This window comes from Enoplosus armatus, chromosome 7 (assembly GCF_043641665.1).
Source record: "Enoplosus armatus isolate fEnoArm2 chromosome 7, fEnoArm2.hap1, whole genome shotgun sequence".
NCBI classification, from domain to species: Eukaryota; Metazoa; Chordata; class Actinopteri; order Centrarchiformes; family Enoplosidae; genus Enoplosus; species Enoplosus armatus.
The window spans coordinates 14,414,903-14,430,909 of NC_092186.1; the positions used below are offsets into that span (position 1 = coordinate 14,414,903).

Here is a 16,007-nt window from a genome sequence, read left to right on the forward strand (position 1 = left end):
TCTATAAGAAAATCCCACCATGTGAATAGAGTTATGAAATGATGTAGGCTTGATTCCTTACTTTACTTTTACTTATATTGTTTTAAAGTATTATATTACTTTCATGCCTTTATTTATAGACAGTTGACACCATCAATGGTAGTTTTCCACTGTAGTTCAGGTCATCAGGTGGATTAACTGCTGAATGGATTGGGAGGAGCTGCTGATCATCCATCGCTGTGATGGACAAGAGCAGGTGCAGTGAAATATGTAAATATGTGAAAGTTTGCGGGCTGTGATTGGCTGGTGGCAGGAGCTCTGCGGGGACTGATTGGCTGCTGCGAAGAGGCACGTACCAAGAGTGGAAAAGAGCCCTCGCGCGTCTCAGGCACGTCCGATCACGAGAACGCCCCATGGCTGCGTGAGTGGTGACGCAATACGACACAGACGGATATATATTGCAGTACCTCGCGCTCACATTCAATGGAGCAGTAGAGAGAAACGCAGTCAAACTATAACTTACATTTACATCTTTTTGAACCGTTTCATTTGTTGGATTTTCTTCCGCGACTTTGGTCAAAAGTACTCTTGACTGTTTCTTCAGCTGACGTTGAGCGGGACTGTCGAGAAGTGACAAAAAGATGAAATATATTATAGGAATTGGCGGGTAAGTGCTTTTATTTTTATCAAACAGCTAACGTTAGTTAGGCTGTTTGCTAACATTTTGCACGTTGTTACATCATTTCAATCTAACATTGTAATGTTATCTTAGCTAAAGTGACTGATAGTTAGGTGGAGTTACGCAGTTTATATTGGACTTGACTAAAATGGTCTAGTGTAACGTTATGTTAGGTTTGTGTAGGTGTCTTAAGTTATGCTAGTGGTTCGGCTTAAGTCATTTATTTTGTAATGGTGAATAACGCTTCTGGTTGATCCTTTTTATCCGTTGGCCACATGTTTTATCAGCTGCCCGCCAGAAAGTTGGAAACGCTGTGCTGTACCAGCTGTTAAAGCCAGTCCGTCCGGTGCGGCTGGTTTGTTGTCATCAATCGAGCGGGACATTTGAAAATTCACCGCGAGACTTAGTTCAAAAGTGGAGGGAGATTTAACATCAGTATTGTCCCAAACCAAAAACCGTTTAATGTTATAATCACCATTTATATGCAAACCTTTTGAATTAGGAAATGACACAATTGTATTGTATTGTATTTCAGCAGATTTCATGAAAACAGCATGTGCTTTTTATTCAGCATCATTTGTCTACTAAGTCAGTGCAACTTTTAATCACAAACACAAATACGTCTTTATTACATTTAACTATGTTTTATCCAAATGTGTCTTTTTGTCATGTGTACCAAATTAACTAACTAAATGTAAACAAAGGGCGCCACATTCTGGTTGAAAGCTTGCAGGGCTGCTTTTTTTCCCCCTGATAAAAATAATTATGTTTTTAAACCATAATTGTAGCTGGCAATACCTTGCTTTTATTAATGTGCATTTCATCACTTTCTTGACTTTTTGTTTACAGAGTCACTAATGGTGGCAAAACCACCCTGACAAATAAGTTGATCAAGACGTTGCCCAACTGCTGTGTTGTGCACCAAGACGACTTTTTCAAGGTGAGTTTTAGCGAGTGGATAAGTAAGAGTTTTATTTGTGTTATTGTTTGCCTACGTTTTCCCTTGAGCACTGCATGAGCATCGCATGTAAGCAAAGTAGTGGATGCTGCCGTGAGTAACCTCTGTTCTCCACAGTAGATAGTAGACACGGCATTTACATCAATGCAAATAGCATCTTTACCTGGCTGTCTCTTCTCACTGCTTCAGTCATAATTTTCCTCCCCTGTGTCCTTTAACTTTCTTATTAAGTGTCCTTATGTACTGTGATAAGCGTATTATAAATATAATCACATTAATAGATTAATCAGCTTTGCCTTACTTCCCCTAAACTTTTCTAAGATGGCTAGATGCATCCATTTTCTCCTTCATCTCCATTAGCACCTTCACATTATATAGTGTGCTAAAGCTGTGCACTTTTGTAAATGGCTTGCTTTATTTTGTGCATGCCTTTTGCTGTGTGCCTTGTTTTCCCTTTTGTCTTCTGTTTGTGCGTCTTATTACTCTAGCATGTGAGTGGGATCAGAGCTGTGAGGTTGCAGCAGTGTTTTATTGGTGACTGTTATTTCAGAAACCTGATCAGATAGAAGTCGGGGAGGACGGCTTTATACAATGGGATGGTAAGACTTCACTGGAGACTGCCAATAACTCATTGTTTACCCTTTAATGTCACATCCCCCCACCCTCAAACATTACATACATACATACATGCACACCATTATATCGACATTAAACTGATAATAACCTCCAGTAACTTGGAGCCAAATACAAAACACATTTCCATTTTTTTATATTCTTGACTATTGTCTATTCTAATTCACTATCTGTCTTTTCCATCATCTTCCTTTCTATCAATCCTCCTCTACAGTGATCACAGCTATGGATATGGAGGCCATGACCAACACCGTAAAAGGCTGGATCGAGAATCCAGCGAAGTTCGCCCGTTCCCACGGTGTCACTCTGTCTTCTGCATCTGACGTGGCCAACCCTGACGAGCAGATCCACATCCTGATCGTGGAGGGCTTCCTGCTCTACAACTACCCGTAAATTTAATTTTGATTCACTCGGTTTAATTCCGTCCTGAACGACTCACCTGTATGCATCTATAATGTTGATTGACATATAAACCAGTTTTATTAATAAGTGTGGTTAGCCAGAGTGTATAAAATTATTATAGTAGATTATGTCGTGTGTTTTTAATCTGGCTCTAAATTGAATAAGTTCTCTCACTGAATCGCCTTCACACCACAAAGTTTTCAGTGAAGCAGAACAGGCCGTCTTCAATTCATGACAACAAACATTGGATGGGCGGTGTTATTTCTGTAGTGTCACATGGTAATGTTGTATGCGTACCATTGGCACATGTACGCAGTGCCCTGCATGCACACTAGGGCGGATCCTGCAGAGAGAGATAAGGGTTTCAGCAGAAAGAGGCTCTCTGAGTTGTCCTTAAAGCTCACTGCTGGGTGATTTGTACTCTGTGCCAGGGATGAATGTCAGGCTCGCTGCAGAGACCTAGATAAGACACCATATGAGCAGTTGTGTAACCATGCTCCTTTACTCTGGTTTGGTTGACATTATGTATCTTCATCGATGACCCTCTAGGCCCCTGCTGGATGTTTTCGACAAGTGCTATTACATCACGATTCCCTATGAGGAGTGCAAGAGAAGGAGAAGGTGAGAGTACACAAACATGTTTGTTAATATTGTTGCTGTTTACCATTTTTTGTTGTTGTTTTTTAACAATTTAATGGCTACATTCTCACGTTTACCTTTTTCAAATCATTGACTTCAGTTGTTTTTCCTCATTAATCCTGTCATGGCAAGTGTTGGCTAACAGTGATATTATTATTTTCAGTACCAGGCAGTACACTGTCCCCGATCCTCCCGGTCTGTTTGACGGCCATGTGTGGCCAATGTACCTGAAACACAGGAGCGCAATGGAGGACTGCGGCTTGAATATTGGTATGTTGCAGCTTGGATGCTTTATCCAGTTTGTCAGATCAATGTCTTTTTAATATTTGCTAATATTTTCTGTATATGTGTAATCTATTTAGGGCAAAATTTCCAACAGTTTGCAAACATCTGATTAACTGGCCACCTTTTGTGTGTGTTGCAGAGTACCTGGATGGTTTGAAACACAAAGAGGAGGTCTACAACCAGGTGTACGAGGACATTCAGAACAATCTGCTCAATCGTTTATAGGTAAGAATTTTGGTTTGAAAAATCTGCCACATCTGATCTTTCTATTCTGCTCTTGAAAAAAACCCAACAAAGTGCATATTTTCAGAAATAGAAATGTATAAAAACCCTGTTGGTACAATTTGAAAAGTAAAAGGATGCTGAAGTGCAAAATGATCTAACATGATTTATTTCTGTCTCTTGCAGCAGGAAGACTCCTCTCCATCCCTGTACAGAATTTGTAAATAGTCCCAAGGATTCTTTTTTTATGAAGCTTTTCTAATTTTATTCTTTGTTTGTATATGGAACAAAGCAATGTTAACTTATCATTGTTTTTTTTAAATCATCTTCAGATGATTCATATTTTTGTTTTTTAAAAGTGATTGAACTTTTTAACTAGTATGTTACTGTTAAACCACTGACTTGTACTGGACCATTTGTCGCAATCTGCTATAAATAAATGCGTTAATAGCTGTTGATATACAGTACAGCAAGGATCTATTTGTTTTGTCATCAGAAAAATAAATTTGCATTTAAATGTACACATAAAGAGCTACATGTTTCCTTTTATCAATGTAAATACTGATTTGGTACAGTTTCATTTTACAAACACCCTGACTCATCTCTGGTTAAAAGTTAAAACATTTCAGGGGTAAACATTTCATTGACTTAGTACAACTAATCATTCCAGACTGTTCCTTTGAGAACCAGCAGGCTTTCATGCTTTGTATGGATGTAGCTAAAAGAGTTATTTGGAGGGAATGGAAATCAACCATTCTCCAATTTAGAGAAGATTTGGAGTAATTTTATAGATTACATCAGAAGGCAAATAACTTAGTGTTGTACGAGCATGGCTCCATGTACAGTTTATTTGAAGTATGTTTAAGTTACCTTTTCAAAATGACACTCCCTAGACCTCCCTGGACGGTGTCTCTGTAGGGACAATTTCACCTTGTATGGACATTTCAACACAACTATTCTTCCCTCAAGCGAGTAACGCTGTGGTGTATTAATTAGTCCTTAAGTGTGGGTTGTTGATTCTCATCTCAGACCTGGGATCAGAAGCAATGGTTCCCAAGCTGGGGGTTGGACCCCCCAAGAGGTCCAAAGATAGTTAACAAGACAGGAAGGGAGAAGAAATTTTCTTTTTCGAAATCTCAAATTCTCTAAAAACGTCACGTCACGTTTTGGTTGAACTGCTTGCAACTCATCGGCATGTTCAGCCTTTGAGGAGGGATCCTGCTCATTGTAAAGGCACACAAGCCAAACATGTTGGGAGCCACTGATGAAGGTGACCAGAGCCTGTTTTGCCGAGGATTATATATGAAGAAACTGGGCCACTCTGGATTTCATGTGGCTCATGAACCTACTGAACGTGATCTCACTGGCAAGACATTTGATAGCTTTAATGTCATTATCTGAATACCTGACATAGAATATAAACATCCAGGTTGAGCCAATTTTGCTTGCATCTATTTTCGAACCAGGAGAGGCTCTGTTCAACACCTATATCTGTCCCCCCGGGGTTTGAAATAGCTGCCCTCGCTTCCCTCAAGTAGAAGTCTGAGTAGGTCATCGACTAACCACAAGATTTAGGCTATTAGCACTAGATTTACAGCACATGAGGCCAGAGGCATGTGCTGATATCACCTGTTTCCACATGTATAAATAGACCAGAATAATTTCTCATTTCCCCTAAGGGAATACCTTATTCTGTCACAGTAGCTAGTTTGAACTTCAGCGTATTATACGACAGCTAAATAAAGAACAGGTCGGGTAGGTGAATGTATTTTGGGCCTCCTCATTTCCAACGTACATTGACAGCAGTGGTGGAAAGTAAGTAAGTACATTTACTCATGTACTGTACTAGTATACTTTTGACTTGAGTAATTCCATTTTCTACTACTTTATACCTCTACTCCACTACATCTCAGAGACAAGTATTGTACATTTTACTCTATCTGATAACTTTAGTTACTTTCCAGATTCAGATTAATAATACAAAATACAATCAACACACAAATTATGATTCCCCAGGGGGAAATGCATAAAGCTACCCAGCAGTATATAAAGTAATATATATATAAAATATTTAGAAATAAATAAAAATTAGCTCCACATTTACCAGCTGCAATATTAAAGCACACATTAATGCGTCAATAATTATAATCCCATAATATAATTATTATACTTTATTCTGAAATATGTTATTCTGCAAAATGTGTACTTTAAGCATATTTTGATGTTGATACTTTTGCAATTTTACTTAAGTAAAATTTTAAATGCATGATTTTTACACAGTGGTATTGCTACTTTTACTTAAGTAATAGATCTGAGTACTTCTTCCAACACTGATTGACAACCAATATGTCTTTCATTAGAAGAACAAAGGGTCATTTGGACATGAAAGTCAGAAAGTATTAATGTTTTGGGCCATTCTGAGTCCAACGTTACAAAGCAGCAGAAAGCAACAGCTAACTAGGCTCTTGTCATCATTTTGGAAAAGCCAGAGTGGAGCTTGTAGTGCATCTATATTCAGCACATTCTCCCCTTAATTTTATTGACTGTCAGTTGCTAATGACATCAACTGCAGGTTCACGTAATCTGTCATGTGCGTGTCTTGTGGAAATGCAGTGACAAGGTGATTGTTGTGACGCTCTAACAGGTGGACGTGGAGTGAACCACATTGGCCTGGACTCCCGGTGCTAAAAATGACAGCAGAGTGTGTGATGGCTGTGGAAGCACGCACACAGGTGGATCTGTTCACCGAGGACAAACATGAACCACGATACACACACACACACATACATATATAATCATACTCAAAAGGTTTACAACATTATGTGTGCCAGCTGCGTGTGGTGTGTACGTGTTCATGCACACATCGGCTCATGCCCATTTGAACTGTGTGAAACAGAGGCTACATTATCCCGAGCTGCTTTACAGTGAAAACACATCCAGTCTAGACGTTTTCCTGGACAAACCTGACCTCATTCCTCACAGCTTGAGTGAATCATGTGACTGAAACACGTCCATCAGCAGTGCGGGCCTGTCTAAAGTCAGTAATGTCAGGTACACATGATGGTTCTGGCCGAGAGAAGAGTGTTACACTGAGGAAATGGGCTATTTTCTGTTTTCATGATGTTTGTATCTGATCCTCAGAGTGTTTACAAGTGTACACACATACAGAACATCGCAGTGTAACTTTGTGTAGGTGCATGTGTTAGCCATCCCATTCTTGCTTTTATATCTGTCAAGTGCCTGTTTGGAATAGATGAATGGATGACTTTCATCACATGCAGGAGGTGTATCAGTGCTGCTCTGAGACATTATGAAACAGGGTTTACAAGAAGTGAATATTGAGATTGATGTTGTGGATAAATTAATACATCTGTGCTTTGTTTTGGATTCACAAACCTCTTCTCAATGTGCGTCACAGGACACTGAGGTTTATTACTGACATGGAAAAACTCTCACTCAGTGTTGCAGCATGTACACTCAAGTTTACTATCCACATGTTTACATTCAGACCCAGCGGAGAATCTTGCAGTTATAGTTAGCAGATTAATATTTTACATACCAAACTGTGTATGAAATTAGCTGTACCTAAACCAGACGCAGGATCTAAATGCTGCTCATGTTAATGCATCAGCAACAATCATCAAATAATGTAATATATGACAATAAAATCACTGACATTGTGCTGATACTTTTACTTACTAAGTACATTTTGTTTCTAATACTTCCGAACTTTTACATAAGTAAGATATTGAATGCAGGATTTCTACTTTCAACCGAATATTTTCACATTGTTGTATTGCTAATTTTACTTAAACAAAGTAAAAACACTCATAAGTAAATGTCCTGCATTACAATGTTTACTTAAGTAAAAGTACAGACGTAATTGTAACACAAAGTGTACTGATTAGTGTCATATCATACATTATTTCATTGTTATTAGTTATGCATTAACATGTCAGGCAAGGCAAGCTTTATTTATATCTCACATTTCATACCCATGTTGGGGTGTAAGCAGCATTTTAATGTTGCAACTGGTCAAGATAGAGCCAAGTCCAACTATTGGGTAATTTAATAGCAATGCATCATACTCATTATCACATTGGATCCCCGGTTCCTCCTGTCCACTTGTCCAAGTGTCCTTGAGCAAGACGCTGAGTTCAGTGTAAGTACAGTCCATTTACCATTCAATGATGTAAAATCTTAATCTACAAAGTAAAAAGTACAATATTTCCTTCTGAAAGGGAGGGGAGTAGAAGTGTCAAGTAGATAGAAAAACTTTGAAAAATTGTTCTTAAGTACAGTACTTGTGTGTATTGTTACTTTTCACCACTGGATGTAGTATTTGCAAGTAGTACTGAGCAGGAGGTAGGGTTGAGCGCCTTGCTCAAGTGAGCCAATCATAGTTATTTCGTGAAGGTGACTTTTTCTTCACTTCTCCACCAAATATCCAGTTATATCTGAACATTTTAAAGAAACAGGCCTCTAGTGAAATCCTGCCCCTTTAACCTCCAAAGCAGTTTTGATGGAAACCAAAGCCAGTGTTCATTGATGGTGTCAGATCCCACATGTGGGACGTTAGTGCCAAGAGAGGCGACGGTTTAAATCATGTGTGTCAACGAGTTAGGGACGGAGGAGTGTCACAGGCTGAGAGACCTTACGTGCTTTAACTGTGAGAGGCCACCCAACATGCTGGAGGAATGACACCCATCCGGTTACAGCCCGCCTGAGCCAACTAGGTCTGGACCCCGAGATTATGTCCCACGACTGACACACACACACACCCCTACTCCTGTTTCTCACACTCACTCATGGATTTATACTCACACAGATTGCTGAAAGGCTCTGAGTGCCTGCCAGGGTGTGAAGGTATATATTTAGAGGGGGGTTCTTGTAGAGTTGGTGCAGGAGCAGATACAGGATGTTTTATACACTCAGACCTCCTCTAATCCGGAGTGTGCGTCTTTGTCACCATGCACTCGGGACTGGCACCATGCTATGACTACCAGTCTAAAAGAAAGGCAAAGGTGTGGACCTCTCACCCACTTCCTGCCAAAATCTACAGCCTCATCATCATGTGTGCACCACAAAAGCCTGAACTACCTGAAACTGTTTTCTGGTATTGTACATGGGTTATGCAGGATTCCTTCAGGCCTCCTGCAATAACTTGGCAGAAAGTGAAGCACATAAGATATCAAATGTAAAGAGCTCACCTATACCACGGGGATAGAGTAAGTGGTCTGTAGCCTATGAAGGATGTCAAGCACTTTAAAACTCTACAAGGACTATAAATATAAACCTGACCTGAGTTTGAACACTGCACAAGTTCAGATATGGAGAGCAGACATCCTGTTGTGTAAACAAACACTGGAGGACTTCCATGGGTTTTGAAGGTTAATTGACTTCAAAGTGAGATTCACGAAGACCAGTCGGTTATAAGTGGACCACAGGTTTATCTTGATCCAGAATTTCTTATCTTGATCAGCCTCATAAAAAAAAAACCTTGCCGTGACGTAATGTCACCCGCAAAAGTCACGAGACTTTGATAGAAATAGTTGAGTCACCAGGGCGCTGACTTTCAGTGAGGGTCCACTGCCATCATGTGGTGAAGAGGTCGGCCTGGCCGCGGTGTGGAGACACAACAGGTTGTAGTAAAGACATGCACTCCCAGTGCCACCAGCCCCTACCTAAATAAAAGGCGATGACATTTCCTACTGGTATTAACATGCAATCTAATTTCTTTCCCGGGACCTTCAGTGGACAATTGGGTCCCGGAAACCACTTTGAGAAGCACTCGTGCACCTCAGTCCATGTAAAATCAGCGGCCACGCTGCTATGCACCTACTCTCACCTCCATCTTTTTGGGATATGTTTCATGGTAGTGAATATGCTACAACTTTTTCTCCACCTACATCTTGCGAATATGGAGCCCAGCCAGTGGTGAAACGGTCAAACTGACATGAGAGCAGCTCCGTGCGGTGCATGGATTTTTTCTGAGAGTAACTCACATTACAAACATTTGAAGACGTTTCAACCCAAACTCTTTCTCTGCGGTGATGCTGTGCGCAACTGCGTGACGGAGTGGAGTGTATTCAAAACACCACCCCGTCACCTCAAACCCAGATGTTCGTCGTTAACGTCTCAGTGTTGGAGCTCACCGGATAGAGACACCGTCACTTTCAGCCATGGAGAAGTGTGTGCTTGTATTAATTTGCCTTCTAGAGGTGCTGGTGTGTTTGGGCACCGGTCAGCACCATTTACGCGCACGTGTCGGACCGTGGAGACACCGGATCCAGTGGGAGAATAACGGTCAGGTGTACAGTTTGCTGAGCACGGGGACTCAGTATCGCTCACCTGCGCAGACCAGAAGACGCACTCAGCTCTTATTGACAACTGAAAACGGTATTAACCGACTTCACCCTCCTGTAGCGCTCAGTAGATCCACCAGAACCAGATCTGGAGACCTCGAGGATGCTGCCGGGGGTCGCTCTCAGCACAACGACCTCATTCAAATGGATGCGTCGGTTCTTGGTGCTGATGCGGGTCAGTATTTACTCGCCGCGGGACGACCCGGGAGACACAGTCAGTCCCCACCGCGCCTCGCAACCACGGGAGAGGCTGTGGCTGTGAGACACCGTTCACAACAGGCGCCGTCTAACGGCAGCGCTGCCGCTTTCACCGCCACCCAGGAGTTCTCCGGCAGCGGAGTCCCACGCGGAGGCCGGAGTACACCTGGACACGACGCTGGCGCACAACAGGCCACTGCGTCTCCGGTAAGATCGCCGGACTTTACGCACAACAGAGGCGGCAGAATAAGATCTGAGAGCTGGGAATCACCTGCTGGATGGGTCACCATCACTGAGGATAGTGGGAATGCACGTCGCCTCCCGCAGCAAACCAGTTTAGGAGACGCCCGCAGCGCGCAAAGAGTGCACTCACTGACCAGAATCACACCGGAGACTAATGTTTCTCCCACAGCTCTGTCCAGTAACGCCGTAGAAATACACTTTCCTCGTCCAAGGCCGGATACAGCACGGACTACGGACACGAGTGATCCACGGGACCCGCACAGTATTCACCACAGGAACTCAGTTTTCTATAATATTTACCCAGCAGACCGCAGAAACAGGATCACTGTGCGCCCTCCACCTGCACCGGGCTATGGCACCAGGTTCTTCCACAATGGTGAGGCGGACAGGAGACATGTAAACTGTACAAAGACTGACACACACTTTGACTGTAATAAAAGGGATATTTCTTAATTGATAACACCTTAAAACCAACAAGCCCTATCAATCACAGCTCATCCTTGAAGCACTGAGTGGAGCAATGCTGAGGCAGCAGATGCCCCGAGCTCATTTTCACTTTCACAAACTTTAAATCCCCCTTTTTCAGCAGATTTTAATGCATTTGTAATGAGACTTAGGGTTAATGCCCCTTAATGACAAAACTAATGTCTCCAGTGTGAGAGCCTCTGAGCAGAATTTAAATGAGACGGCTGATGATAGACAGGGAGCGACTCATTAGTAGATGGCCAGCAGTGGTGAAGTAATTACCACTAAAAGTTATTATAAAGTATGCAAAGTTCTCCTTTCAATAATCTGCTAAGTGTCCTATTAAGGTAGACTCTAGAGTAAAGTGTACTCAGGCATCAGAAGGAAAATTACTTATTTAACGTGATATCCTCACAGTTCATTGGCAACATAAACACTGAAGTTGTTTTTATTTGTTAAAATCTGTCCAATTTCCTATATTCTCTTATAACATCAGTAGATACAGATAGATATTTTACTTGCATAGATACAGGTGAGATGGTCGTGGTAATGTTCTGATTATGTATGCACGTGCTTCCTCAGAGAATATAATTAAAAAGCTTCCTCTTCTTTTCCAGAGGAAACACTGAAGACCCAAAAATCAGTCTGAAGCCCCTGTTTTCAAAAGTCTTAACAAAAAGTAATCGCCTCCTTCATTTCTGGTCCATGCATTTATTTACATTAACTTGAAGTTGTGGATTCACTTTGTTCTGCAGGTCTCCCAGACTTGGTTCCTGACCCGTATTACATCCAAGCTGCCTCTTACATCCAGAGAGTGCAGATGTACGCACTCCGTTGTGCTGCTGAGGAGAACTGTCTTTCCAGGTGCACTTATTTATATTAATCTGTCAAGTCAAAACCAATTAATTCAATCAGTTAATTAGTGAAGATATAAGTAGATTTCAGCCAGTCTAATTCTTTTTTGTGATTCTTGTGTTGCTCTTTGTCCTTGACTGATATTTTGTTATGCACACACTCTCTATTGTGTGATAAAATGTTATACCTTCACACACAAAAATCAATGGGTTATACATGTATAAATAAATAAATAAATAATGATTTAGGATTCCTTTGAGGTTGCCACATTAGGATGTGTGTTGGCCTCAGTCCCACTTGGAAGCTACAGCTGAGTGACAGAGCGGCTGGACACAAACCTGGCAACCGCCCAAGATTCTCTCCTCTGATCTGAGCGGCCACTTTGCCAAGTTAAAGAAGCTCTGAAATGAAAGGCAAAGGATTCCTGAGGTGACTGCAGAAACTACTGAGGCAAGACCAGAAACCACTTCTGTCGCTTGGACAGTAAATCACCGTGGTGAACTGGTCAGCGAGGAGGAGAAGGAGTTCAGCGTGTGGAGGAGAATGTGATGTTAAGATACCACAAACAAAAAGGTGTTAGGAGTCAACCTCAGCTGTGGTCTCAGCGGTTTAGGTTTTCTTCGTGTCCTCTCTGCTCATAGTGAAGATACTCGAGGTAAACTTGGGCTCTTTCCCTTCCTGTTTCCATTTCAGGTCCGCGAATCATCCGAGCGTGAGGGACCTGGACTACAGAGTCCTGCTGCGGTTCCCACAGCGAGTGAAGAACCAAGGAACAGCAGACTTCCTCCCAGTGAAGCCCAGACACGAGTGGGAATGGCACAGCTGTCACCAGTGAGTTCACTGTTGTTATACAATTCAATTCCTGTGGCTCAGGAGGTGCAGCGGGTCGTCCGCTAATCACAGGGTGTGCAGGTTTGATCCCCAACTCCTCCCGAAAATAAGTGACAGTACAACATTTTTAAGAATATATGCGTGACATACAATACTTCCTATTTTGGCCACTTTACCATCAATATGAGCTGACCAAGACAACGGAGACACATTGTCTCTATGTTTCCAGGCATTACCACAGCATGGAGGCGTTCAGTAACTATGACTTGCTGGACGTCTCCACTGGACAGAAGGTCGCTGAGGGACACAAGGCCAGTTTCTGTCTGGAGGACACGTCTTGTGACCCAGGAGTAAGACGACGCTTCGCCTGCACTGCTCACACACAGGTCGGTCTTCCTCCTTTATTTATTGTCCCATTGATCCATCCATCCATTATCAATTCATTTATATTTGTTTGGTCGTTTAATTTCATTTGATTTGATTAATTACTATAATTTTCATTGACATAATTGGAAATACAAATTAAATCTTTCCTTAAGCCAACAGAGCATTATTATGACTTTGGATCTTTCTCAGGGGCTCGGTCCTGGTTGCTACGATACGTATCACGCCAACATCGACTGCCAGTGGATCGACATCACTGATGTAACACCTGGAAACTACATACTCAAGGTGCGAGCGTAGAACTGCTTTATGAACAGGATGAATAATAATCCGATTTAACTGAATTCACGCAAAATATTTACGTCAGCTGTTTCTGCTGTTTCTCAGGTGACGGTGAACCCCTCTCAGCTGGTTCAGGAGTCCGACTTCTCCAACAATGAGGTGCGCTGCGACATCAGGTACACAGGAGGCTACGTCCAGGCAAGAAACTGCAGGATCACTGTGTAAGTCAGTCTTTATAATGTTGTCACTCCTTATAGCTAAGATCAGAAGCAAAGAGAAGAGCTCATCACTGATGTCTATTCTTTGTTTCACAGAAGCTGACCTGAAGAAAGTTTTCCCACAGAAACCTTCTTGTTGCTCTTAACCTGCAGTTGCTGCTCTGCTGTGCAGCTGTTTTACATTCAAACATTTGCTACTATATAAATTAATCTGTTTGTATTTATGTCATATGATATATTGTAGCTACAGCCCAGCTGGCTAGGTGTTAAGTTATGTTATTTGTAAGAATATACATTTTTTTAGTGGGTTTTTAAGCAATGCAAGACTGTACTGTCAGCTGTCTGTTATTCTTAAGGAAGCTGTGTAAAGTCATTCAGTCAAACTGTATGACTGAAAGAAAACAGCGGTGCTCTTCTCTACTGAAATTTATTAGCATTTTGTTTTGTCAGAGAAAAGATCCTCTGTTTAATATTGACCACATATGTATCGGAGTGAAGGATTTATAAGTGCTGTTAAGATATGAAAAACAAATACTCTCATGCATGCGTTTTGAGCAGTATGGTGTGTATGATTTTGTGTATATTACCACAGCACACATGTTTAGTCTGTCCTTTTACAACCTATTGAAAGGGTGTTTGATTGCTTGAAAGGTGTTCGGAATTTTTATTATGTTTTATAATAAAGTTTATTTGGGTTTGAGGACTGACGCCTTAAATTCGATCTAAATAATCACTACTGATGGGATAATTTGAACAAATATTTAACAACATGAAGTCATTCCGCTGCACATTTACTGCTGAGGGCCATTAGCGTGGGGAGTGGTACATTTCTTAAATGCTTTTGGAATAACACACCTTGGAGAAATACCTGAAATAATTCCACTTAGCACGTTTATGTCTCTCGGAAATGTCAGCAAAAGACATAGAGCTTCACACCAACAAGCCTGTTGTTGCGTGTTTGTCGTGAGAAAACATTTATTCACCTGGCAATAACTCCATGTGAGGTGTCTGGGAATGTCTCGCTCTATTTGCACTTTGTCACCAGATTTATTAGGGACACTGTCTGACTGGGACTTGGAAATGTATAAATAATCACTGCAACTATTTTTTAACACCATATGTTCTTTGTGCTCTTTTTCAACAGTGGTCTTTACTGTCCAGCACAAATACATTGCTTCATAGTCTTGTAATGTTAAATGTAAAGCATGAAAGTAAAAGTGTTTTGACTGTATAAACTCAGTACAGTACAGTACCTCACTTCTCGTACTTTGTAGAAGATAACAGCTTATTTTAATACGTTCAACAAAGTAGATTTAAGTAAACTTTTTGTGGTTCTTGTAAAGTGGAGGATTTCAGCCATTTCCATGCAAAGCCTTGATGAAAGAAGGAAACAGTTTCAGGATGTTTATGAGATGAAAATGCAGGCAGGTGGGAGCTGAGGTCACGGAGTGTGTTTTCTCTGCTGCTTTAGCTGCTCTACAGCATCTGTTACTGTACTTGACTTCTCCACTCCCTCTCATGATAGTGGTGAGAGTCTGTTTTCAACCATGTGTGCTGTCAGCTTCTCAGATGCTGTGAGTTTTGCTCTTGTTTGCTGGGTTGATGAATCTCCATCTGCTGTTTTATACTTTGCAAGTTATGAAGGCACCAAGACTCAAACACACTAACACAGGGGTACTGTGTAAGATGAATGTTACTGTTGTAGCGGGTTTAGGTGCAGCTAATTTTAACCACTTTATAAACAGTTGGGTGGTTTAGTCCAGTGGTTCCCAACCTATGAGACGGGCCCCTCCAAAGGATCACAAAATACATTTGGGGGGTCGTGAGATGATTAATAGTGTCGGAAAGAAGAAAAATAAAGTTCTGCTACACAATATGTATTTATTTTTTGGATCATTCTCTTTGCCTTTTTGTAAAATATTGGATAATTTTATTTCTTTAGGCCTCAAACTGTTATTTAAATTAAACCATGTGAGAAGTTTAGAAATCACTCTTTGGTAGAACTGCTAACAACTTATGAAACATGACAAGGAGCCACAAGCAGATACTGCTTCATTGTAAGGGGTCTCAAGTCAAAAGGTTTGGAAATCACTTGTTTGAACTTGTATTTCATCACCTCATCATGTGTTTTTTTTGTAGGTAAATTATAAATCTGAAGGTAACCAGTAAGTACATCTGTTAAAAATCTGCAATATTTCCCTCTGAAATGTAGGCGAGTAGAAGTATGAAGTAGCATAAAAATGGAAAGACTCATGTAAAGTACAAGTACCTCAAAATTGTACTTGAGCAAATGTACTTGGTTACTTTCCATCGCTGTAACGATGAGATGGGAAAGATTATCAGAGATTAGGAGAATGTCAGTGCATGCA

The 16,007-nt window shown here is 41.2% G+C and overlaps 2 protein-coding genes across 3 annotated transcripts; both read left to right on the plus strand.

The window, feature by feature from the left end:
- The first annotated feature begins 477 nt into the window (after window positions 1-477).
- mibp (muscle-specific beta 1 integrin binding protein) lies at window positions 478-4,328 on the plus strand. 2 transcript variants are annotated; one of them, XM_070909531.1, is made up of 8 exons: window positions 478-646; window positions 1,508-1,598; window positions 2,167-2,215; window positions 2,464-2,638; window positions 3,201-3,272; window positions 3,454-3,560; window positions 3,715-3,800; window positions 3,984-4,328. In XM_070909531.1, the coding sequence occupies exons 1-7, from the start codon at window positions 621-623 to the stop codon at window positions 3,798-3,800; spliced, it is 606 nt and encodes a 201-aa protein (XP_070765632.1). In that variant the 5' UTR covers window positions 478-620; the 3' UTR covers window positions 3,984-4,328. The 2 variants fall into 2 exon arrangements, with proteins under 2 accessions (XP_070765632.1, XP_070765631.1); XM_070909530.1 differs by lacking the exon at window positions 2,167-2,215 and having other exon boundaries at window positions 597-646.
- A 5,651-nt stretch (window positions 4,329-9,979) lies between these two features.
- On the plus strand, window positions 9,980-13,645 carry loxl5a (lysyl oxidase-like 5a). Its single transcript, XM_070909529.1, has 6 exons — window positions 9,980-10,979; window positions 11,824-11,932; window positions 12,617-12,754; window positions 12,984-13,140; window positions 13,331-13,426; window positions 13,526-13,645. Exons 1-6 carry the CDS (start codon window positions 9,980-9,982, stop codon window positions 13,643-13,645), a joined length of 1,620 nt encoding a protein of 539 aa, XP_070765630.1.
- The last annotated feature ends 2,362 nt before the right edge of the window (window positions 13,646-16,007 follow it).

What these genes read in the sequence shown, in the direction of transcription:
- mibp (XM_070909531.1), top strand. Translation starts at nt 621, where the DNA reads ATGAAATATATTATAGGAATTGGCGG. An exon ending in ACCAAGACGACTTTTTCAAG is followed by an intron (nt 1,599 to 2,166) that starts GTGAGTTTTAGC and finishes CTGTTATTTCAG; the next exon opens with AAACCTGATCAGATAGAAGT. An exon ending in CGGCTTTATACAATGGGATG is followed by an intron (nt 2,216 to 2,463) that starts GTAAGACTTCAC and finishes CCTCCTCTACAG; the next exon opens with TGATCACAGCTATGGATATG.
- loxl5a (XM_070909529.1), top strand. Translation starts at nt 9,980, where the DNA reads ATGGAGAAGTGTGTGCTTGTATTAATTTGCCTTCTAGAGGTGCTGGTG. An exon ending in GAATGGCACAGCTGTCACCA is followed by an intron (nt 12,755 to 12,983) that starts GTGAGTTCACTG and finishes CTATGTTTCCAG; the next exon opens with GCATTACCACAGCATGGAGG. An exon ending in CTGGAAACTACATACTCAAG is followed by an intron (nt 13,427 to 13,525) that starts GTGCGAGCGTAG and finishes GCTGTTTCTCAG; the next exon opens with GTGACGGTGAACCCCTCTCA.